Genomic DNA, 25,026 nt, shown 5'->3' with positions numbered 1-25,026 from the left:
CCTGTGAAAATGTTTAACAGGGCCACCCAGCAACCCTGAGGTTTTCCACTAAAACTACAGTCATACATCAGGTTAAAGTCGCTTCAGGTTGAGTGTTTTCAGGTTGCGCTCCGCGGCGAGCCGGATGTAACGGAACACGTTACTTCCAGGTTTTGCCGCTCGCGCATGCGCAGACGCTCAAAATGACGTCATGAGCAGAAGCGGCAAATCACGACACGCGCAGACGCGGGTTGCATTCTGCTCTGGATGTGAACTGGGCTCTGGAATGGATCCCGTTCGCATCCATCAGTACCACTGTACTGCCTGTCCCCCCAAAAGACTCATGAAACGGTAGGGTGGGCATAGGTCACAGAACCTAAGGAGTGGGATAGGCTGCAGTTACTCAACCTTTAATAGATACTTTTATTTTTCAAACCTATTCCAAGCCTAAATAATAAGAAGAGCAGCATGGGAACAAAGTGCAGCATACTTTCTTAAAAACAACTTTGCAGAAGGGCAGGCAAAAGTGGAGCTAAAACCCTATGAATAGTACCCAGCATGTTTTGAATGAGGTATGCAGGAAAAGTGTGTGAGGAAGCTATGAAAAAGCAGGGGGAGAGAATGTGCAACCTATTCAGTTCAAAAGAATGCCTAAAACAGTTGGATAAATCAGAGTTCAGTTAAATGGGGAGGGGGCTGCTAATAAGCCCTAAGTGTAGGTGAGAGCCAGTGTGGTGTAGTGGTTAAGAGCGGTAGACTCGTAATCTGGTGAACCGGGTTCGCGTCTCCACTCCTCCACATGCAGCTGCTGGGTGACCTTAGGCTAGTCACACTTCTTTGAAGTCTCTCAGCCCCACTCACCTCACAGAGTGTTTGTTGTGGGGGAAGAAGGGAAAGGAGAATGTTAGCTCCTTTGGGACTCCTTCGGGTAGTGATAAAGCGGGATATCAAATCCAAACTCTTCTAGGTATATGGTCAGAAGTGGCCAATGAAGAAATTTTATCTGACCCCAGTCTACCAACTTTGGATCAGGACCCAATGAAAAGGTTGATCCAAGGGGAGGGGCGGAGTGATGGAGATTTTGTTATGGTTCATAACTTTTGAAAAGGAATAAACACATTTAGTCCCCCCCACAAGCCTTTTCTGAGACACCACACACATGGTCACATGAAACCTCTCTCAAGGTTTTGACCACAGACTCCTCTTATAAAGCAACACCCTTACTGTTAAATGGCACTGAAATTGTAACGTGCCCTGCCCACCAGTGGAAAGATTAGACTGAATGGCAACACACACTTCTGCTTCCTAGGCCAATGTCAAAAGTGCCACATTTTCCTTCTTCAATAACAAGTGTAGTCAGAAATACTACAAAAAGTTGTTTGGCCCACCCCCCACCCCCCTGTCTATTCCTTCTGATTTTGAAGATAGTTGTGGATATTTTCTCTCATTTACCCTTGGGATGATTGCACAATCCCTCGAATCCATGAGATTACTTCAGTGATCTCTATGTTGAAGTGGCAGATCAGGAAGTTATGAACCAACCCATAGTCCAATCCTACACTGAATAGACGCAGGATACCCAGTAATGAAAACAGCAGAGATTGGAGATGAAGTATGGATAATTCAACAAGTTCATGGGCAGCATCCAAGCTGGAAGGTTACCTTGATGACATAATAAGTGTGAGTTTTCTCCTCTTCTCCTTCTGGGGGCATCATGACAACGGTAATGATTTCATATCTGCTCTTCAATTTCTCAATTTTACCCAGTCGCTCATGAAACTCAGAACTGATTTGAGAAGAATAGGAGAAAATGACTAACAGGTTTGAAAGAAAATCATTTAACTCTTGGTCATAAATAAGTGAGACGACGTTTCCTTAAGAAATCAGGTACACCTGTTGGGGGTACTGGGGCTTGACTTGAAAGTAATTATTATTTTATTATGTTTCACTTTTATTACTTGCTTTATACAAAAGAAAACTCAAAGCAACTTTACAGCAAAATAAAATGCAAGCAATTAAAAGCAATTAAAAGCAATTTTTTAAAAAACATACAATACAAATCTAAATTGTTCAACCAACAGTAAGAAAAACAAGTCCTACTATACCCCACTGAAAGATTAACAGCACAGCAGAGGCTAACTTAAGCACCTAAAGCCTAGGTAAATAAAATTTTCTTAGCCTGACTATGATGGTGCCAGGTGCATTTCCCTGAGGAGAGCATTCCACAAAGATCCTCCTTTCCAATCAGTAGAGGAAAAAGGCTATTAAACCTACAGGCCCATTCATGTCCATAGAACATATGGACAGTGCTGAAGGCTAGAGGGGAAAGCCTTTGTGCATCACTGAGATTGGGTTTCCCGGCAGTCCCTCCTACCCGGACCATGGAGCTTCCACAGACATATGTGATCCTTTCTTTGAAATGTCTTTTTGGTTTTCCTGTGACTGCCAAGTAAGAGCAGGGCTACAAACTACATACAAATGTATGCACAAAATCCTGGCCGTCAGCTCATCTAGTGAGGAGAAGCCGCTTTGAGAGATGGTTTGGGGCAGAGAACTGTCCTATTTCATAGTGTTGCAGGAAACCCCCCCCCAATCATTCAGTTTGTACAAACTTCACACACACTCACACTCACACACTACATACACTATGCTTCTGTTATAAATTCATAGAAAAGCAACCATACATCGGATTTGCACTGTTCCACTTTTATTTTACTCCATGAAGGAAGGACTACAAAATGGGGAAGGTTTGATACAGGCCACCATAATCCCTTGAGCATACCAGCACATCCACAGGAGCCCTGCCCAGTTGCTATGCCAACCCTGATGGTCCTAGACAGAAGACAATCAAGATCACAAAGAACTTGCATACGGGAGTGGATTCAGCATGGACTGGAACAAAGGACAATGATCAGATCTTCCCTCTGGGGGCAGGAAACTGGAAACTCCCCTTTGTCACCTGGAAAGTACTCATGGGGAGGGGAAAAGGGGGAACCAGCCAGGTGACAGGACACTCAGGTTACCACCACAACTCCTCCCTCAACCCCTCCTTTCTGTGATGTATGCATGATGTTTCTGGGGGTGGTCTTAATCTACAGGGTGGGAATTTCAAAAGTTTTTATAAGGCCTTGCACACCATTTTTCTGTGTCTTTCCTCTCTCCTGCAAGTGAGGGGAGCACCCTGTTGCAACAGTTCAATAAAGGCCAAGCCTACAGGCTGCTGTTTTGCTCCAAGTTGGTGTCTTTGTTTTTTGTCCAAGGAAGCCCTTGGATTTTTCCGTTAACAAAAGCTACTTTTCTTTTGTTAAATTTAACAATTGTAGATTGAGATGAAGTCTGTGCTGCCTTGGTAAAAGACTTTCCAAATGCTACCCATCTAGATACATCCTTGGGGACATCTTCCCTTTAGTGAGACTGTGTGTGAACCCTAAAGCAGAGTGGATGATGTCGCTATTGAAAACAGACAACACAGTACTTAGGCTAGTGGTATACCCATCTATTGTAGTTGCTGTTGGTACCCAGTCCTCCCGACTCACAGTTGGCTCAAATCCCCACACACAGAAGGAGACAAATTCAACATTACATTGCAAATTCCCGCATCGTGGGGAGCTGCCATCCAAGGAACCTTACCCAAATATTTAAAGGTTTGGCATTTCAGTCTTACAGCTGCAGAAGCTGCCCCCTGCTGATTGTATCTTAATATTGCCACTGCTCAGAGAGAATAAGCAACAGCAGGAAGCAACCCCAAATCAAATTATATGCAAGTGCCAATTAGTCATGTAATTATCACAGGAAAAACACACAGAGCCTGCCTGCTTGGCGAGGGGTTAAGCTCCAGTCACACTAAATCACTCTAATTTCCTATTGCGTGGGCTGTGGATGGAAGGAGGAGAATGGAAAAAAGGGCTGCCAAATCAGCTGGTTGAGTGTTGATTTCCCACTTGGCTTTAACCACCCGCTGCACAAAGATTCTTACTTCCCGATTTCTTAAAGCTGTAGAAAACCAGGTCCTTGAAGCTCGTATCTTGGTTTCTGTAACTGACTGTAGCTAGCCTTTATTGGGCCCTTTGCTGATTTACATTTTTATAGAAAGGTAGGGTGCAAATGCGATAAACAAGCAAGCAAGCAGGCAGGCATAAAAGCAGGCTCCTAGTAACAGAACCCTGCCTGAGAATAAGTATTGAGTGTGTCTAGAGTTCTTGTACAAGGAAATTTAGAAGCAGCAAAGTAATAGCAATTCCTGACAACCAATCACACAGGTACATCAGTACAGTGGTACCCCGCAAGACGAACGCCTCGCGAGACAAAAAACTCGCAAAACGAAAGGTTTTTTCGTTTTCGAGTTGCCTCGCAAGACGAATTTCCCTATGGGCTTGCTTCGCAAAACGAAGCTTGCCCCGGGGACAGCGGGTCTTCTCTTTTGAAGCAAGGGGCGGCGGGGAGATCGCTTCTCCCCACCGCCCCTTGCTTCAAAAGAGGTCCGGGGGCAACGGGAAGCGCTTCCCGCTGCCCCCGGACCTCTTCTGAAGCAAGCGGCCGCGCTTCTCCCCGCAGCCGCTTGCTTCAAAAGAGGTCCACGACCTCTTTTGAAGCAAGCGGCTGCAGGGAGATCGCTTCTCTCCGCAGCCACTTGCTTCAAAAGAGGTCGTGGACCTCTTTTGAAGCAAGCGGTTGCGGGGAGATCGCTTCTCTCCGCAGCCGCTTGCTTCAAAAGAGGTCCGGGGGCAGCCCGGACCTCTTTTGAAGCAAGCGGCTGCAGGGAGATCGCTTCTCTCCGCAGCCGCTTGCTTCAAAAGAGGTTGCGGACCTCTTTTGAAGCAAGTGATTGCGGGGAGATCGCTTCTCAGAAGCGGGGCGGGGGGGCGGGAACACCTGCCCCAGCCACCCCGCTTCGGAACGCTGCCCCGAAGCGGGGTGGAGGGGGGGGGAACACCTTCTGAAAGCGGGCGGGGGGCGAAAGTCTTCGTCCCCCCTGCCTGCCTTCCCAGGGGCTTTTAAATCGCCCCGGACAGCGGAGAAGTCCTCCGCTGTCTCGGGGTGATTTTAAAATGCCGCCCGCCAGCATTTTAAGATCGCCCGGACAGCGGAGAAGTCCTCCGCTGTCCCGGGGTTTTTTAAAATGCTGGGGGTGGGAAGAAAAGCCCTTGTCCCCCCCCCCCCAGCCTTCAGAAGAGGTCCGGGGACAGACTGTCCCCGGACCTGGTCTGAAGGCGGTTTCCCTAGGAACGCATTAATTGATTTTCAATGCATTCCTATGGGAAACCGTGCATCGCAAGACGAAAAAACCGCAAGACGAAGAGACTTGCGGAACGAATTAATTTCGTCTTGCGAGGCACCACTGTAATTAGCTAACTACCAAGGCTGAGAAAGGCAGCAAGTATAAAGTTGGTCTTCCAAAGTGATTCCTTCAATATCATGTGTTTCCTTGAAAAGAGAAATCCATTCCCACCGCCATGCAGCACATAGGGCAAATACCTCAAAGTCTGACGCTCCTGCTCTATTATCCTTATCTGTGTCTCAATCATTGCCTTATGAACTTTGATATCTGCAGTTCTTTCTTCCATTGCCGTTTGAAGTTGCTGCTTCCGTTTTTCCAGGGAAAGAACTTGCTCTGCCTTGTTGTACAGGGTATCTCTTACACGTTTCAGCTCCAGTTTCAGGAGGTTATCTTCAATCAACATATCCTTCAGTTGGCAAAAGAAAAAGAATATTCGGCACTAAATCCAAAGCCTCCTGAGATGTAACTTTTTTTTTAATAGTTTGGTTTCCAAACTTGTGACACATCTATTTAGGTATGCCCAAGGGCCATGGACAGTCTGTCAGTGCAAAGAACCCAAGAATCTGTGCGGGTCAGCATTATAATAATTATTTTTATTTATACCTGCTTATCTGCTCTGGCTTTTTTTAGTAGCTTCTCTGATTTTTCAGTGAAAAGATTTAGCTCATCTACTCTGGTTGTCAAGCCAGCCATTTCTTCTCCAGTCTTAGTCATAGCCAACTTGATAAAATGGATGTCATTCTGAAAGAAAGAAAGAGTTGCTTTTAGTTTGGTCATAAATACTGTTTTGTTATCAGTAGACCCTTGCCACATCCCAGATCCTTACCTGAGCAAAATGTATTTAGGTTTCAGGCATCTGAGGTTACATTTAAACCCCTTCCTTATTCCAAGAAGCCCGAAACATGGGTGACATCTACTGATGTCCATCTGCTTGCATAACAGAAACCTACTACCACAAGATGTCTAGTTTCTCTTTTCCCCACTCCAGCATTCCCCAAGCACCCCCAAAATATGCTTCAAATGGTCCCTGATCCTCTAGAGAAGAGGAAAGAGAAGTGTGCAAGGATGCCTGCTCACACTATATTAGATCTCCCCCTATAGAACTGGCATTCCCAACCACACCTCTGTCCTGATATTGGCTGAGGACAAATGTGCTGAGTTCCAAACAATGAGTTACATTAGACCATTATGTGGGCTATAAATTAATCATTGCTGTAGGTGCAATCCCATGAGATGAAAAGCCATACTACCTGGAGTTTCTTCTGCTGTGCTTGTAGAGTATTGTATGCTTGTTTCTTTTCTTCTGCTATCTTCGAAAGTTCAGCAACTTTTGCTTCTAAAACTTGCTTCTCATCTGTGTTAAGCTCCCCATGCAAGCGTGACAGCCTTCTCTCAACTTGCTGTATGTAAAAATCCTGTTAAAAATATTTTAGGCAAAATATAAAATGAACAGAGAGGCTGAAAAGCAAACAATTAGAGTCATTTCTATACATGCTAAAACATTAACACAAAAAAATTAGCTGTAGGACAGGCACCTAATTAAGTAATTGTTCCTGTACAATTGTTTCAGGCCTATAGGCCTTCTCATTTGTAGACTGTCTTAAAATGGATGGTGTGCAATGTTGGCTCCCAAGTAATCTTCTAAAAATATAACAAAGAGTCCCCAACCCAGAGAGAGTCTGCTTTAGGGAGGCTTACAGCTGAGTAGCAATCTTACCACTACCAGTAGATGCTGATAAAAAGGGGTAAATTTTCAAAGTGGTGCATAGGAGTTATGCATACAAATCCCATTAACAAATAACAGGATTTGGGCATGTTCATCTCTTGTATCGCTTCAAAAATTTACCCTGAAGCAGCCATGGTTCAGAGGAGCCATAGCAAAAAGCTGATTTGGAAATCATACAATCCCATTCCAAACATATTTACTTGGAGGTAAATGGAATTAGTCTCCAAGTAAATGGATTTTTTTTTCCTTTTTAGAAATAGCTTCCTCTAATATCAATGACACTTACTATCAGATAAATATATTTTATAACTGAAGGATAAAACAATAACTTTATTAACTCTGAACTCAAATAAATATTCTCTTACTTAATACTGTATTTTGCAAACACTTCTGATTTAGATTTTGTTAGAACTACACAATGAAAATATACATGCAATTATATGTATGTCAGTGAAAGGCTTAAAATGATTTCTTGACCATTTTTGGCTTCTGCCATCATCAAATCACATTTGGATTTCAAATCACAAAGTCTAGGAGACTGTGCTAAGAAAGGAGAAATTTATCAGGAAGGGGACACCTGTCAAAAGTGAATGTTTAAGAATTAGGAGTGCTCAGCCCGTGGTGTTCTCCCAGTTCTTAAATGTCTACCTCTGCTTTCCCGTTCTTTTTAAAAACCCTCTCTTGCAGCAGATGTCCCTTTGCTCACACACACACACACACACACACACACACACAACTTGTTATCCCTTACCTGCTTATACATGAGTTCTTGTTGTTTGAGTGTCTCAGCATCCACCCGGCATAAGCGACTGTGTAGGTTTTTCAGCTGTCCTTTGCGTCCATCTATTTCAGCTGAGCGACACTTCTCCTTGTCTTTAAGTTTCTGCAGCTCCTTAATTCTTTTGAACTGTTTGTCTCGCAGATGTTGTTCCAGTGCCTCTCTCTCCTAATGGTGTTAAAAACGTTCAAAATGTGAATGCTGTGCTATCTGTTGCTTTATCAATCTTTCCAATTCCAAGGTTGCTTCCAGGTGACCAATTTGTTTGTAGAATGTTTGCATGGAGGTTATATGACACTCGCTATTTATTAAGCATTCATTCTGAATCCTACCAGCGAAACAGTGATAACCAGAAAGCACCCTAAGAATGTAAATGACTACACAAGGATGCACTTTTAAGTTTAACCAGAGTTAAGATTAGTTACCTTGGATGGGTCTGTCCCTCTTTGGGATATGCACCCATTCTGCTCTGGCACCCAGGCCACCCCTTATCTGACACCTCCATCATGCCTCTCCCTCTTCTTTCTAGAGATAGGCTATTCCCACTCTCACTCCCACTGTAACTTGTTGCAAAGTGTCACCTGAAAGACAACCACTCAGCCAATTCTATCTCTCTCATCTCTCTCATCTACCTAAAGGGCAGACCGCTATGTCCGTAAGAATTATTCATCCACTAATCTACAAAACACTGTTAGCAATTACCATAACTGGACACAAAAATATAATTCACTTTGACTGAAATGAGATCTCATTCTTTCTAAATGATTAAGACCTTAATTCAGATATTTTAATAACACGTAGAGATCCTAAAACATACAGTGAGTTAAATGAGATTCAGTCCCAGCAACACTGCTTTCCTACAAAGGAGACTGGGGGCAGCCACTGAGGAACAGGAGCTCAAATGGAAAGAAAGCAATTTTGAGTGCATTATTCCCTGCCCACATCTTTTCACCATGAATTAATAGATGTGGCAAATAGACAAGCATGGCTAATTTTGATGGGAAGCGTACTTATGACTAACACATTACAGACATTGTTCATCCTAGTTAAACTATCACCCCTCAGCTGTGGAACTGCTATGCTCTCGGGTTATCCACTTCCTGTGTAAGGAAAGAAGCACTGCACATGGTTTAGCTGCCCTCGTAAGAATATTACGGATAATCTCTTGCAGTCTGCAGTCAGGTTGTTTCATTTCAGTGCTTTCAGGTTCTCTGCCTTATTGTTATTTTAATTCAACTACTATTAATCCACATTTAGAAAATTCTATACTTAAGTTCAAAGAAGAATTTAAAGTGCTTCTTGTTGAATTATGAAGTCACTTGAGGTCTAGTGTTATAGTATCATATGCCAAAAAATTAGCATTTAGAATAGAGCACAGTCCAGTGTCACAAACCGGTCCATGTTGTCTCACCAATACTACAAGATCAGGACCATTATGCAAAAATAGCCATTTTGGAAGACTGGCTGCTAAGCTTAAGGAGTGGAGACAACTGAGCTGTGTTCCCATCTTAAGTAATTTCAATAAAATATTTTGTCAGTGCTAGCAAGGGCACTAATCTACCTCTTGTGTCTATACAGATTGTTGATACTCAAGTTCCTTATGAAGATTCTGGGACAGCTCAGTCAGTAGCACGAGACTCTTAATCTCAGGGTCGTTGAGTTTGAGCCCCACATTGGACTAAAGATTCCTGCATTGCAGGGGATTGGACTGGATGACCCTTGTGGTCCCTTCCAACTATAATTGTATGATTTTATAACAGGCATTGATTGTGAGCCTCTTAGACCAGAAATAATGTCATCCAGAATGTTAAAGCTTTGCACAACTGAACAGTAATTAAAATACTGTTCATTTTTACCTTTCATGCTTCGTATGAACAGTTCCTGTAAGGATCATTATTATAGGTTTTCCTTAAATTACTTATAAAAAAAAAAATCCCATGTGGAAATAATGACCAGACTTTTCTTACATCCTCTGTGATTCATTGGGTGATTCAAGGATTTTTGCTTTTGTGGTGCTTGTTATAACATTTGAGTTCCTTCACCTTAGAACTGTTGATTCTCTTTCCTCTGTGAATCTCATTCCCAATTCAGTCAAAACACATTTGTCTGGCATACACCTGATCTTACAGGTTTTCATCTCAAAATTTCTTATACGTTTATCTCGGTTCTTAATGGAAGTTCAAAGTATTGCGGAAATGATTAATCAGATAGAGCTCACATGGACAACAAATATTTCTGTAAAGTAACATATAAAAACTGAAACCAAATTGTCAAAGGTATCCATGTCCAATGGCACAAACTGCTGGTAACAGTGAAAGAAAGTATGCTTTTTATATATATTTGCTTTTACCTTGACACTTTTCTCTTTCTCTTTCAGGAGCTCTTCCATTCTGGCTGCTTTTTCTTCTAAAGTCAGTGCTTGGTTTGTCACATATTTCAGTTTACTCGCAAGACTGTCATTCTGGTCCTTTATCACGTTTAGTCTGAGCACAAATTTATGGGGTGAGAAGGAAAGTTACATATAATTTTCAAAAGAGAAAACTGGAGCTAATATCCCTAACCCTCAAATTAATATAAACTACATGTAACTCTAAGAAATGTAATTTGCTATTTAGGACCTCTAACAACTTACTTAGTAAGGAGCCCAAATTTCAGCCATTGTTTTGATATAGTTTAAAGACAAAATAAATCAGATAGTTTTATTACACTTAATAGCTTATCACATATTAAGATACGAATCAGGAAACACCTTTAAAGCTTTATCAAAAATGGAATTGGGAATTTCCTGGTCAACTCTCATACTTTTCCAGAATGTAGAAGAGAATGGATGGAATACTGTACCATTCAGAGAGAATCTACAGATTGGTATGGAAAAGAGAAGACAAGAGAATAAATTCTATCTGGGGAGGTAGGGGAGACAATGTTTAGCATCCAGGTAATACGGCACCTTGTCCTAAACTATGCTCCAAGTCCTGAAGTTTCCCTAAGTCTTTTTAAAAAAAACACCTAGCTAACAAAAAATGGTTCAGTAAATGTTAAATAGTCATATTTGTGACTCTGCCCATGCCATTGTTTTTCATCATTGTCTAAAGTATATATTCTTCTAGTACTTGTTACATAAGTATTTTTAAAATAACTATAGCAGTCATTTCACCATTTATAATGCCTACCTTAAAGTTTTCTCTTGGATTTCCTTTTTAAGGTTAGCTACATTCATCCTCATCGCTTCTAACTCAGAAGCAGTTCCATCCACAGTAGCTTTCAAGGTATCCAGCTAATGGTTAGGTTTCATGAATATTGAAAACATAAGTGTTTATTCAGAGTACTGTGGTCATTTTGAAATCATAGCTGTCAGGCAGCCCACCAACTTCCCACATTTGTATTGTAACACAGATTTTGTATTTGTAACACAGACTTTATTTTTTATTACTAACAGCTAGCTATTATAAATATTACGTTGATACAGAAAACCTGCATTTCTGTCATGCAAACATTCCCAATTTTAGGTGCGCACCCCTTGTTTTCATACCTTTTTACTTTAAATTTTATGTATATTTCTCTGTGAACTTCCCATCAAAAACCTTATTGAAATGAAAGTGTGTATAGTATTGGCTTTTTCTCAGTTTATGCTACTTGATTGTGAAGTGCAGGAATAAATTACAAAGTCCACTCCAGTGGACTGAGTCCACAGATTTCACTTCACTAGGCCACAAATGTTGATCTTAGGATCTGGGTGACTCAAGTTCAAATAGCTGCTGAGCCACAAACTCACATGGTTGCCAAGCCACAGTTTCCCATATTGAAAATAGAAAATATTGATGACGTTCAGCACAAGACTGAAGTAATGGTGGGAAAGATAAACCTTTTACAGAATTGGGACTTCTAGAAGTTAATAACAGTCATAGTAAAAATGATAAATTCTAAAATTTGGGGCTAGATTTTATAGCCGTGTGGGATTTTAGTTATGTGCATAAAATTAAATTGAAAGGTGAAACGAGAGAATAAACCTACTACTTCATTTGGCAAAAGATGTAAAGTTGACAAAGCATCATGGGCATTTTTACGGCTTTCCCAATTCAAATGCCAATGCCCAAAGTCTGAACCCCTGGACAAATGCCACATATGTATAAATATCCCTTACATGCACTGACCATAGCAAGTTTTGATTATAACTTCTTCTGATGAATCTGTTAGTAAACATCAGACATAATGGGACTATCAGTTCTAGAAAGGTGTCTTCATTTTGCTGCGTTTTAACTTTCTCAAGTTTACAGCATATTTCTGCTATGACAGCATGGGCAGACATTTTGTTCCAAAGTGACATTCCAAACTGAAAAAGATTAAAGTCTCCAGACTATATATGATGTTAAAATTACCTCATCCTGGAACTGATTTCGATTGGCCTCCTCTTTTTGGTAATCTAGCCTCAGTTTGGTAGCCAGCCGATCAGCCACGGCTATTCTCTTCTCGTACTCCATGTTATTACCGCTCTCATTTGCCAAAAACTGAACCTTGTCTTTAAGCAAACTTTCCTTTGCACGGATTGCCCGCCTTGCCTGTGCTAAAAGCTAGGCACAGAAAAATATACAAATAGTTGTAACCATGCTACTGGATCAACAAACCAAGAATTGCAAAAAAAATGTTAGTTAAATTTGTTCTTCAGGGGACTGTTTGTTTTGTTTTCTTGCTTTAACAGTTAATGATGGGAAAACCCAATTATATACTGTATTGGTACGAATATAGTCCACATTTCCCCCCAAATCTGGCTTGTATAAAACCTGAGTACAATCTTTAGTTGTGCACTTATAGGTAGAGAAGGTGTGATTTAAGATGAGGCCTCAGGAACCACAGAGAGCTTTAGTAATTTTAGTAAAAAGATCAACCGACCGTCTCAATAGGTGGCATTGGTTGCCCAGTATTATTATGTGTGAGACGAGTCTAGAGGTTGCATGTGTTTTTAAAATTGTGCCAGAGATTTATGGCGGTTTTTTTCTTCCAAAGAGAACTCATTTTACGAGTGCGGTTTATATTTTGGGGTGACCAATATGATAAAACCCATATGACATTCAGCTCTTTAGGAAATGGAAGCCCAGATGAAATTACATATCTTAAGAGGTCAAAAAGCCAGAAAATAGTTTACCAAGGCACACTTATCTATTTCTTGATCTCTTTTCTGCATTTGTTCTATGGTGCTCTCCCACTGCCTGATAAGTTCTTGTCTTTCATGATGAACCCTGCGGAAATCTTCAGCTGTTTTATCCAGCTCTATCTGTAAAGAGAAGTGGAAACTAATAACAATGTATACCAGGTATAAGAAGCACTTGAAGTATTACTGCAAAACCCATTCTCCAGTGGACAAACCTGAGCAGCCAAGGTTTCCGTAAGCTCATTGTCAAGAATTCTGCGTCTGTTATTACATTGTACAGTCAGCATTTCGATCTGTAGAGTTAACATCTGAAAAGATAATGAAACATACTTTTAAAAATACTGAACTCTAACTATAAAATAGTTAGAAGTTAATAAAGCATTACCACTGCCATGTTTTCAGAAAACCTCAGGTCATAAAATCCTAAGGCTAGGAAGGGCTCAAAGATTATCGGGACCATCTACTTATAACTCCATTGGCAGTATCGAATGTGGCTGTTTTGCTCATGCAACAGAATACCACTTTGCACAACCAAACCTCTTCTCCTCCATTCTGCACCCACCCCTCATAATCCACTCCAGATTTTCACATTAGATATTGTCTTATTTTGTTGTAAAATGCTGTTAATAAAGAAATAATAGTTGCAAACATCCATGTTTCGCATCTCATGTCTTAGTACGGCACTACACCTCTTTCCTATCCAACCAGATGCTGCAAGTAATATGGACTTGCGGGGATGGGGGCGTGTTACACATGAACTTTAAATAAAATATATACATACTTGCAATTTGCCATCATCTTGCTGTGCATACTTCTGGATTGCAACTGCATCATTGTCTTTGCGTGCAGATTCTTCTAACCAAGCCTCCAAAGCTTGTTGGTCCCAGTTCATTTGGCATCTTAAGGCTTCCAGCTTCTGAGTCACTTTGAAAATATTGTTCTAATATAGTAGGAAGGAAAAAGGGGGGGGAAGGAGTTGTAATAAAAATAACATACAATATCATATTTTTATTAGCCCAACAAACAAATATGCTCTGGCTACCTTGAGGCTGCTTACCTGTGGAAAATATTGAGTTTAAATACTGTCAGAATCTGTTTTGTGTATCTCTTGGTTCTCTACCTTTCGCCCCTCCAGTAATCTGAAATCCTACTCTGAAGACTAGTCTGAAGACACTGAGTTACAGTAGATGGGAGTGATGGGCCCGAATAAATAAAAACAGGTTGTATTTATAACAGAGGGCCATGACTAACTCATCACATTGAAAGGACTTTAATTCACATGACTGCTTCCAAGAAAGGTAAGGGGACAGACTAGCTGCTTCCAAATCTTTCCTATATATGTGTATTTGTTCCAGACATGACGGGACAGTCACATGTGTTTTAAGCATGTACCTACCCTATTCATATAAAAACCAGAACTGGAAGTGGATCTACTACTTTACAGCAAAAGAGGTGAGTGGAGAAGGGGACAAAAAGCAATCCCCTTTTCCAACCTTACTTCTACATTGCTTTAAACATTTTTTCTCTCTACCCAACTAGTTTCCGGCACTGGAGCTGGCTAGGGGAACTTGCATAAAAGCAGAGACACACCTAGCACAGCTGACATGTCACTCTAGTTTGACCCTTTTGGAGGAGATAAAAATGATCATTATCATTGCTGGGATCCAAAGACTTCTTTTGACACTTCTTACTTCTTCTGCAAGTTCAGTGGAATTGTACACAGTGGATTCTCATGCCATATGACAAAACATCAGTACAGCATACCAATAATATGCATAAAACCATCTGTTACTATAAATCCATGCCAAACACCAACTATTATTGAGGGAGCAATTCTATGCACAAGAAACTCACATAAAGCAAGCCTGGGAAAATAATGCAGCATAAAGTTACACCAGATCTAAAGCTCATCTGGCAGCAGGGCTGTTGCTGCTTTGCAGAGGGAAAACAAGCCTTTAAAATAGTGTTCTGTGCTGGGTTGCCAAGGGACGTGACCAAGATGAATGGGTTTAGGATGCAGATGAAGTCCTCCCTCTCTGGTCCCACTTCTGCCATGCCTCTAAACTGCCCCTTCTGAGGAATTTACATTGGCCTCCGGTTACCCAGCTTTGGCTCAGTTCGGATGAACAAGTTATGTAGCTAAGCCTCTGAATTCATTGCTTGTGCTGCTGGGAAGGACAAGCCCCTCTTGGAATGTTAATACTGTGAACTCCCCCTCCATTGAAGGCTTCAGGTGTGAATATGTGTGAATAAACCATATTTCTAAGACGCACAAACTCTGCTGTGCCTCATTTTTCCAAGGAATCAAAAACCCTGGTTAAGTGCGAAGAACCCAGAATCTCTTGCTACGATTAGGGTGGCCTGTAACAATATTTACTTACTTCATTTATGAGTTACACCTCATAAAACATCCCAAGGCAACTCAACAATAGCCCAATATGAGTGCCTCAATAAGAGACTGCTTCTTATTAAGTACAGTTTTGCCCCAAGTAAACAGTTCCTGCAAAATCGAGTGATAAGCAGGGACAGGCTGTAGATAAGCAGAGCTAGATGAACTAAATGTCTGACAGCTTTTTAAGTTTCTAACCAACCATGTTAAAGTGACCAAGTAAAGTAAACCAAAACAGTAGTTCAGATAACCATTTCCACATTGTACCCTAATCTTGCATTAAAAACCTTAAATACTTGGATCATTAAAATACTTTAGGAGGGAATGCTGCAATAAAACAGTATGAATATCAAAACTGTTGCTGTGTGAAGTCCTTTGTTTGATGCAGCTGAGAAGCTCAGTGCAAGAATAGCAGCAGAGAAAGCTTCCAACTTTAGGAATATATTTTTCAGATATGTGATGAAATACTTGAAACATACTTCTTGACTATTTTTCTTCTCTCGTAATGAAACCATTTCATTCTCCAGTCTTTGAATCTCGCTTTTCAGTCGCCCCACTTCTCTCTCTGCGAGGGATTTAAAATGCTGCTCAGTTTCAATTTCATTCTGCCTGGCTCTGAAAAGAGACTAAAGAGAAAGGCAATTAATTATTTTTCAGGGTTAACAAGCAGTGATGATTTAAAGGCACCTTTTGTGTTTGTTTCCTTTTTAGAAGAAATTGAAGTTAAAAATGGATGGAAATTTATAAAACATACAACTAAGGAATTCCACTTAAGTAAATATCCAAGAACCTTTCTGACAGGTATTGAGACTTAGAAAGGTATGAGTTTTGTATAACAAAAGATCCAGCATTATCTCTTGAAGCAGTTTCCTACGGTTAGCTATCCAAGTGATGCAAACATTTCAAATGAGATTTTGAATCCATTATTTTATTTTTCTGTAGTCCGGAGCAGAACAAATGTAGTGTTAATTATATTCATGTGGGTTTCTCTACGAATTTGGAGTCTATTTCATTCAAAAAAAGTAACTGCAGCAAACATCTTAATATCAAGAGCTGCTATATGAATTAACTGACAGAAATTATTAACTGTCATGATTAATAATCATTTATTTTTCCAGATAAAATGTTCTATCTCTTACAAAGAAGTTCCGTAATCTTATCTAGAACCAGCATATTAAATATAACCAGTTATAAGATCTCTCATTTTTGCTAGAATCCCTTTGACTTATAAAAAATCCATTAAATCTTTAAGTGCCCACACTATCAATGATATCATTTTACTTATAACATTTCTTTTGTAAATATTATGAACCCGCCATGCATTGCCTACTGACAAAAGAGGAATACAACTCATTTAAAAATTATGTTTGGAAATAATCGATGTAAAACACAAGCAACAATGATAAACAATGAACATAAGTAACAATGATCAACACCCCTTTTCTGTTTCATGTACCCTGATCTTATGCATGTTTACGCAGAAGTGAACCCTGCAGAGTTAAATGTGTCTTATTTGCAAATAATTGCACACAGGATTACAGCTCTGCATAACAATCCTAAACATATTTCCTTAGAAGTAAATTCCATTAAGTTTATTTATGCTTAATAAGTGTGCATAGGATGGCAGACCAGAAAGGCTGTAATACAGCAACATTTCTGGTTAGTGTCTGGATGGGAGATCACATGGAATCTTATGTTTACTACCTTGAAGGGAAGAAAGATGGGTATATTTAGATAAAATTGAAATCCAGTGCCAATTTAGTTGGGAGTATGCCTCACTGAACACAGTGGGATTTACTTCAAAATAAACATGAACAGGACTACATTACACATGTATTTCACCAAAGAAGTGCTCTTAAGCATCTACCTGTGTCAAATTAAACTCCTGCCTGACGTTCTTCAAATGTGATGTCATTGCAGCAATACGGTCTTCAAAGTCAGTCAACTGATTTTGTAAGTTTGCCTTTTCTTTTTGCAATTTTTGCAGCTGTAAACAAAATTCAATATATTTTAGTGTTACAAAATATTAGAAGTATTAGAAGATCAAAAGATGGCCAGGTTTTTTAGATACTATTGCATTTAGAGGTGGGGAAGAAAAACCTCAAAGTCTTCATACATGAACATATTTGGTGATTTGTTCAGAAATAAAGTGGTGCATTCACATTTCACCACTAGCAGCCCAGCATGTTTCACAGTACTCCCCTTACCAGCTGTTTATATCACAACATCTTCAATTCATCAGATATGTTTGTTTGTGTACACACCAAGGTATGTTGACAGGGTGGAGATGTCTTTACCCCATGCAAAGGTGTTTACACTTTGGTTAGAAACAAATTAGCAATTAAGAAAGGCTTAAGGATCCAATCAGTGTGAAGCTGTTTTAAGAAACAATACATCAAACAGTAGCATTTTGCACCAAATTTCAGGATACATATGCATTAAACGACCAGCACTGGAAACACACAGTAAATGGGAATGTCAGCACAGCCATCCATAAAATATATTCACTTTTAAAGGCAAGTTAACCCTACTTCCTTCCCTGTTTGCCATACTTTGCCACAGTTTAACCAATACACGCAGCCTAACCCTGTGTAAAAATAGATTTAGGCTGGGTTGGATATAAAATTTATTCGTGCAGAAGACTGGACAAACTCCAACCATAATGCATATATAATGGAATTTACTGCCACATGGCATTTAGCCTAAATGGCCTTTTAAAATGATTACATAAATGCACTCTCTTAACACCTATTAGCTATTATAGCTAACTTGGAACCTTCATGTCCAAAGTCAATTCATCTCTGAATACCATATGCTGGGCACAAACAATAAAGGCCGCCTTTACACCCAGCTCATGTTCGTACCTCATCTGGTTAGCCAGTGTAAGGAAACAGAACGCTGAACTAAAATAAGCAGACGGACCTTTACTCTGATCCAGCCGTGCTCTCCTAAGCCAACTTTTCTGACCAATTACGGACAGCTCCGGAAATATAAAGAGCAGAACACAGCCCTACAAGGCACCATACTGCATCAGCACAATGTTTCCCAAACCCCAGGTGGTTGAGGCATGCTTTATTTTCTCCTCTGAATTCAAGGAACTCTTCGCTCTTGCCCTTGAAGAAAATTCCTACTTTGAACCGCCTCTGCTCTGCACTAGTCACTCTGCATTGGAAGGCAGCAAGCCCAAAGTAGATGTACTCATGCAGAGATGGAGCAGCAGCCTCACAGGTCTATTAACAGCTCTTAGCCATGACAACTAAATGCACTGTGGCAGTATATGCCTCTGAAAAAGACTCTCCTCCCCGAAGGGGAGGGGAGGGGTTGTGGTCGGGGCTCGAGCTCCGGCTAGCAGGGGGCGTGGCCCCCTGCTGCCCACTCACCTGGCTGGCGCTCACGCCCCCTCGGTGGCCATCCAACCGGGGGCCACGGTGGGGGCGTGTTCAGCAGCATTTTGCTGCAGCGCCAGCCTTCGCCCGGCCTCATTCTTCCTTCCTTCGCCCCTCACGAGTCACCCACCCTCCACTCCCTTTAGTTAGGGCTCAGGTTTTTCGGCCTTGCTATGGACCTTAGGTTGGTCGCCCTGGTTGGCTGGGGGGGCCTGGTAGGAGTTTTTCCATTTGGCACTAGGCTAATTGGTTTTTTCGCCTACCTCGTAGCAATCGTCACAACTTTTTTGTGGTATTGGTGGGTAGGTTAGGCATTGGAATAATGTGTTGCGCTGTGTGGAAGTGCTAGGTGTGGCCATCGCCTATGCCTTCAATTTTTAGGGGTATTCCGTTAAAGGAATCTGGGGGTCGTGTATTCGTCCGATGCCTGCTTGGCGGGAGGCCTTGGCACGACCCTCGGTGACAGCAGGGGTGAGCCTATAGTCGGATCAGCATCGACAGGCTCCACCTACTGGTGAAGAACCCACTTGTTTCGATCCAATGCCTAAGCCAATACCTTTTCAAATGCTGTAACCAATAAAGTTGTGGCCTTTCTCTAGCCCATTAACCTTATATCACGTGTCCTTGTGTCTTCATTTCACTTCACCGGGGTCGGGTCCTCGAACCACAACCAGTTGCTGCTTGGAATCCAGTTTTAGATGGACCCCTAAGTGTGACTGAAGGCCTAGAAGCAAGGCTCTTCTTTAAATTCGCTTCCAGTGCCATGTTGCTGTATCTCTGTACCGGGGAAAGACTGAAATGTCCCCATCACACCCTATGCAAAGATGAGACACACATATTTCACACACACAGAGCATCCTTGGAAGTAGAGTTTGACTGGAAGAATTTTTGCACCAGAGCATAATGCAATGAGAAAACAGGTGGACACTTTTGTGGGGGGGGGGGGTTGGGGGGGTCTTCGGTTTCAATTCTTCTATCAGCAATGGTTGTGGCACACTAAGCACATAGTTGAGGAAATTCCTGCACTTGGGGGGGCTGGTCGGCCAAAATCACCCAACCCACAATTCACTTTCCATGAGATCCCACTCCTCCCCGCTCCAGTAACATTTGGAGTGGGGAGCCTTTACAGCCCCACTCATTTTTAATCGGCATCATAGACATGTAGACTTGGAAGGGACCCCGAGGGTCATCTAGTCCAACCCCCCACAACGCAGGAATCTCAACCGAGGCACCCAGGGGACAGATGGCCATCCAACCTCTGCTTTAAAACCTCCAAGGAAGGGGAGTCTGCAGACTCCCGAGGGAGGCCGTTCAACCCTCGAGCAGCTCTCACTGCCGGGAAGTCCTTCCTGCCATTTAGTTGGCACCTCCTTCCTCCTGGTAACTTGAATCCACTGGTTCGAGTCCTACCCTCCAGAGCAGGAGAAAACAAGCTAGCTCCCTCTTCCATGGGACACCCCTGAAGATATGTGAAAGGTGGATATGCAGTGGTACCTCGGGTTAAGTACTTAATTCGTTCCGGAGGTCCGTTCGTAACCTGAAACTGTTCTTAACCTGAAGCACCACTTTAGCTAATGGGGCCTCCCGTTGCTGCCGCGCCACCACTGTGCGATTTCTGTTCTCATCCTGAAGCAAAGTTCTTAACCCGAGGTAATATTTCTGGGTTAGCGGAGTCTGTAAGCTGAAGCGTATATAACCTGAAGCGTATGTAACCCGAGGTACCACTGTATTTCCTCTTCCCCAGGCTAAACATATGCCAATCCTTCAACCGTTCCTCATCAGGCTAGGCTTCCGGACCCTTCATCCTCTTGGTCTCTTGCCTGTGTTCCAGCTTGCCCATGTCCTTATTCAATGATGGCGCCCCAAAACGGGACAAAGCGCTCCAGGTGCGGCCTGACCAAGGCCCTCAGAGATGGAGCCAAAGGGGTCCCGCCCCACCCGCCCTGGCCTCTCTTACCCCACCCAGTCCCGCCAACTCGCCTCGTCCTCCAGAGCCTTGTTTTCCGCGTTGGCCACGGGGATGGCGAAGCCGTCGTCCCAGTCGAGCTCGGCCAGTATCGAAGCGGCGGAGTCGGCTCCGCCATGGCCGCGGTCGCCCAAGGCGTTCATGGCGCCCCTTCCTCAGCTCGGGGCTCCCGCCGCCGCCGCCGCCGCCGGCCCTGAGCAAAGCCAGACGCGCGCCGTTGGTTGCCTTGGCAACGGCCGGCGCGAGGCCTTGGCAACCGCCGCGCAGGCAGGCAGGCAGGCAGGCAGGCAGGCCTCATCCTGGGCCCGGCGGGTTTATAAAGCCAAGAGCGGTGCTGTGGGGGCGGGATTCTCCCTACGCCCCCTCCTCTCATAAAACTCGGGGTCCGGCGGGTGGGGGGGGGGGCGGCGGCAGCGACTCGGCAACACGAGGCGCCTCCAGACCAGTGTTTATAGCGCTCATCGTGCGCACGAACATTTCGCAGCTTGCACGCCACGTCGGAGGCGTCAGAATAGGCTGATATCCCAGCCACATTGAATCTGGGTTTAATTCCCACATACTGTATATAGATGAGATTCCCATATATATATATATATATTATAAATTTTTAATTTTATATATATATATATATATATATATATATAAGCATATATATATATATTAAAAAGCAAAAAAAAAAAGAGAGACATCACAGCATCTTAAAAAGCAGATACATCACCTTATCACCTTGCCAACAAAGGTCCGTATAGTTAAAGCTATGGTTTTCCCAGTAGTGATGCATGGAAGAGAGCTGGACCATAAAGAAGGCTGATCGCAAAAGAACTGATGCTTTTGAATTCTGGGGCTCGAGGAGACTCTTGAGAGTCCCATGGACTGCAAGAAGAACAAACCTATCCATTCTTAAGGAAATCAGCCCTGAGTGCTCACTGGAAGGACAGATCGTGAAGCTGAGGCTCCAATACTTCATGAGAAGAGAAGACTCCCTGGAAAAGACCCTGATGTTGGGGAAGATGGAGGGCACAAGGAGAAGGGGATGACAGAGGACGAGATGGTTGGATAGTGTTCTCGAAGATACCAGCATGAGTTTGACCAAACTGCGGGAGGCAGTGGAAGACAGAAGTGCCTGGCGTGCTCTGGTCCATGGGGTCACGAAGAGTCGGACATGACTAAACAACAACAACATATATAGTCATATATTAAATCATATATATTAAAATAAGAGCTAAGAGTGTTTCCTGGCTGTTGCTAATTGAGGTGGCGCCATTGGGAGGTCTTCAGATTTCTTGCGGAACTGACGCGCTGAAAGGTTCATTGACTTTTGTCTGATCTCCCTGCAAACGAATCGGGATGAATGCTCCATAAGCAGGTCTTTTGGAAGTGCCCATTATTATACGGAATACTTCGCTATAAGTTCCTGGTTTATAACGTGAGCCAGCAGTATGTGTCGTTGGAGAGCACAGTTTAAAAATGAGGGGGTGGGAGGTGAGATCTACATTATGTTTGGAAGGCTTTTTTAAAAAACCAAGGTGCACGTATGCACAGACAGTGGGTGCCTCACTCCCATTTACTCACGCCCACCGTATGTCAAAAACCGATTCAATCAATTTTTTTTTTAAGCTGTGCGTTTCCTGCTGTATGAGAGACAGATATTCACAAACTATGCAGAATTTATCTGCCTGTTAATTCATTTCTTAGATGCACAAGAGATATTGGGGGACAGCGGGGGCAAGGGACCTTGCAATCCTTTTCTCGGCCCATACATGTGCAATTGAAGAGATTTCCTCCGCAAAAGAAAACACTGGGAAAGGCTACGCTGAGCATTACACTGTATGTGAAATTATACACAAACACACACACAATATATTTGTTTCATGACTCCCTCCCACCTAGTCATGTGAACCAATATTTATGACAATGTTCCCTTACTTAAAATGTCATTATTCCAGTAGATGGTGCTGCGTGTCTGTATATTTCAAGGGAATATTTTTTTAAAAAATAAATAAATATGTATACCTCCTGAAGAGTCCCTTCGCATTCAAAAGGGGGGGGGAAATATCTAGTGGCTTAAACCCATGTTACAAAAACAAAACAAAAAATAATCCTTGGTCATCAAATGACAGTGAGCTGCAGACCTAACCACCTCGACTCAGAAAATAAGTACCATTGAATTTAGCTGGGCTTACTCCAAGGCAGTTGGGGTTAGGCGTACAGGTTTTGCCTCTATCCACAATGAATATGGGAAACAGAATGGCAGGTGCCTTTGGCCAGTCACCACCTAACCTACCTCACAGGGTTGTTGTAAGGATGAAATGGAGAGGAGGTGAACGATGTACACCCCTTTGAGATCCTTGGAAGATAAAGGTGGTATATCAATGTAATATATAAATGATAAACAGCTTAGTGATGAGGAAATTTATCACGTGCTTCTCCTATGCACTGATAAGGAAATTTGTCTCCCTTTGCATTCCTCGTAACATAGAGTAAGGGCTTAGCAGTAGAGTATCTGTTTTGCCTGCAGGAGGTTCCAGGTTCGATCCTTATAATAATAATAATAATAATATAATTTATTATTTATGCCCCACCTATCTGGCTGGGTTTCCCCAGCTACTCTGGGCGGCTTCCAACAAAATATTAAAATACAATAGTCTATTAAACATTAAAAGCTTCCCTAAACAGGGCTGCCTTCAGATGTCTCCTGGTATTGCTGGAAGAGAATATTGTCTGAAATCCTGGAAACCCAGCGCCAATCGGTGAAGGCAGTTCTGAGCTAGATGGACCAATGGTTTGGCACAATAAGAGGCAGCTTCCTCTGTTCCTATGCAGTGAAACGAAGGGACAGGGAGTCCGGGAGCAAGGAAGGACGTAGCAGAGAAGTCAACAGACTGGGAAAGGTGAGGCTGAAGGAAGGCATAGGGTTCATCCACACTTCTGCTTGTCTCATGCCTAAAAAGTATGGGTCCAAGAGATTTTCCGTTTGTCCCGCCGCTTTCCCAGGTAAGCACACTGTTTACCTCTGAATCGGAACATCAAGCTACAAAGAAACTGATTGGTGTTTATTCCAATTCAGCGGTAAATACTGGGTTTCCCTGCGGGAAAACGACAGGGCAAGTGGCCGTGTGGACGAGCCCTCAGTGGACTTTGAATGGAGTGATCCTCCCTTTTATTTATTTTATTTTAATATTTATAAACTACCTGCTAATCAGAAATATGGTGGGGCCCAATAAAACAAAACAAATATTTTAAAATATAAAATATAGAGATACATTCTTTCCAGCGTGTGTAAGGAGGATGCACTGTTCACCTGTGATTCTTTTTCCCCTCAATGCGATTTTTGGAATGTTTTGTTCTAATGTTTTGTTCTTTATGCGCCCCCTTGCCCAGATTATCCGGAGCTTTGGGCTGGGCTGTCACCAATATGCTGATGACACTCAGCTCTATCTGCTGATGGATGGCCACACCGACTCGGCCCCGAACACACTGACCAGATGCTTGGAAGCTGTAGCTGGATGGTTTCGTGGGAGCCGATTGAAACTAAATCCTTCAAAGACAGAGGTCCTATGGCTAGGTCAGGATGGCATGGGGATGAGGGACCAACTCCCTTCTCTTGCAGGGGCCCAATTAATGCCATTGCCTTCCGTTAAGAGTTTGGGTGTAATCCTTGACGCCTCCCTTTCCATGGAGGCGCAAGTTACAGCAACAGCCAAGGCGACATTTTTCCACCTTCGCCGCATCAAGCAGTTGGTCCCTTACCTTTCCCGCCCTGACCTGGCCACAGTGATCCATGCGACGGTCATCTCCAGGCTTGACTACTGTAATTCGCTCTACGCGGGGCTGCCCTTGAAGCTGTCCCACAAACTCCAGCGGGTGCAGAATGCTGCAGCGAGGCTCCTCACGGGGTCTCTGCCATGGGAGCATATTCACCCAGTGCTTTTCAAGCTACACTGGCTCCCGGTGGAGTACAGGGTCAGATTTAAGGTGCTGCTTTTGACCTTTAAAGCCCTTCATGGCCTAGGACCCTCGTACCTATGGGACCGCCTCTCCTGGTATGCCCCACAGAGAGCCTCAAGGTCCATAAATAACAACACCCTAGTGGTCCCAGGCCCTAAGGAAGTTAGATTGGCTTCAACCAGAGCCAGGGCCTTTTCAACACTGGCTCTGGCCTGGTGGAACGCTCTGCCTCATGAGACCAGGGCCCTGCAGGATCTGATTTCTTTCCGCCATGCCTGTAAGACAGAGTTGTTCCGCCTGGCCTTTGGCTTGGAGCCAATTTGATTCCCTCCCTCCCTCTCTTTCTTTTTTCTTTTCCTTCTCCTCCTGTGATAAGGCTACATTTTAATATTTTAATGTTCCATTATTTTAATGTTGTATTTTATTTTTG

The 25,026-nt window shown here is 42.7% G+C and overlaps 1 protein-coding gene across 1 annotated transcript in view; it reads right to left on the bottom strand.

The window, feature by feature from the left end:
• CCDC39 (coiled-coil domain 39 molecular ruler complex subunit) overlaps nt 1-20,855 on the bottom strand; it is a 28,375-nt gene extending 7,520 nt beyond the window's left edge. Inside the window, exons 1-14 of the mRNA XM_082224026.1 lie at nt 20,663-20,855; nt 17,164-17,283; nt 15,776-15,922; nt 13,689-13,847; nt 13,123-13,215; nt 12,902-13,030; nt 12,138-12,329; nt 10,932-11,035; nt 10,112-10,244; nt 7,735-7,929; nt 6,508-6,672; nt 5,861-5,998; nt 5,455-5,663; nt 1,642-1,765 (exon numbers count right to left, since the gene is read on the bottom strand). Coding sequence (XP_082080152.1) covers nt 1,642-1,765; nt 5,455-5,663; nt 5,861-5,998; nt 6,508-6,672; nt 7,735-7,929; nt 10,112-10,244; nt 10,932-11,035; nt 12,138-12,329; nt 12,902-13,030; nt 13,123-13,215; nt 13,689-13,847; nt 15,776-15,922; nt 17,164-17,283; nt 20,663-20,791 — 2,037 coding nt within the window. The 5' untranslated portion in view covers nt 20,792-20,855. The remainder of the gene's footprint in view (nt 1-1,641; nt 1,766-5,454; nt 5,664-5,860; nt 5,999-6,507; nt 6,673-7,734; nt 7,930-10,111; nt 10,245-10,931; nt 11,036-12,137; nt 12,330-12,901; nt 13,031-13,122; nt 13,216-13,688; nt 13,848-15,775; nt 15,923-17,163; nt 17,284-20,662) is intronic.
• Between the last annotated feature and the right edge of the window lie 4,171 nt (nt 20,856-25,026).

This window comes from Podarcis vaucheri (assembly GCF_965113315.1).
Source record: "Podarcis vaucheri genome assembly, chromosome: 5".
NCBI classification, from domain to species: Eukaryota; Metazoa; Chordata; class Lepidosauria; order Squamata; family Lacertidae; genus Podarcis; species Podarcis vaucheri.
The sequence above is the reverse complement of the archived record's forward strand: the minus strand, read 5'-3'. Positions and strand labels throughout refer to the sequence as shown.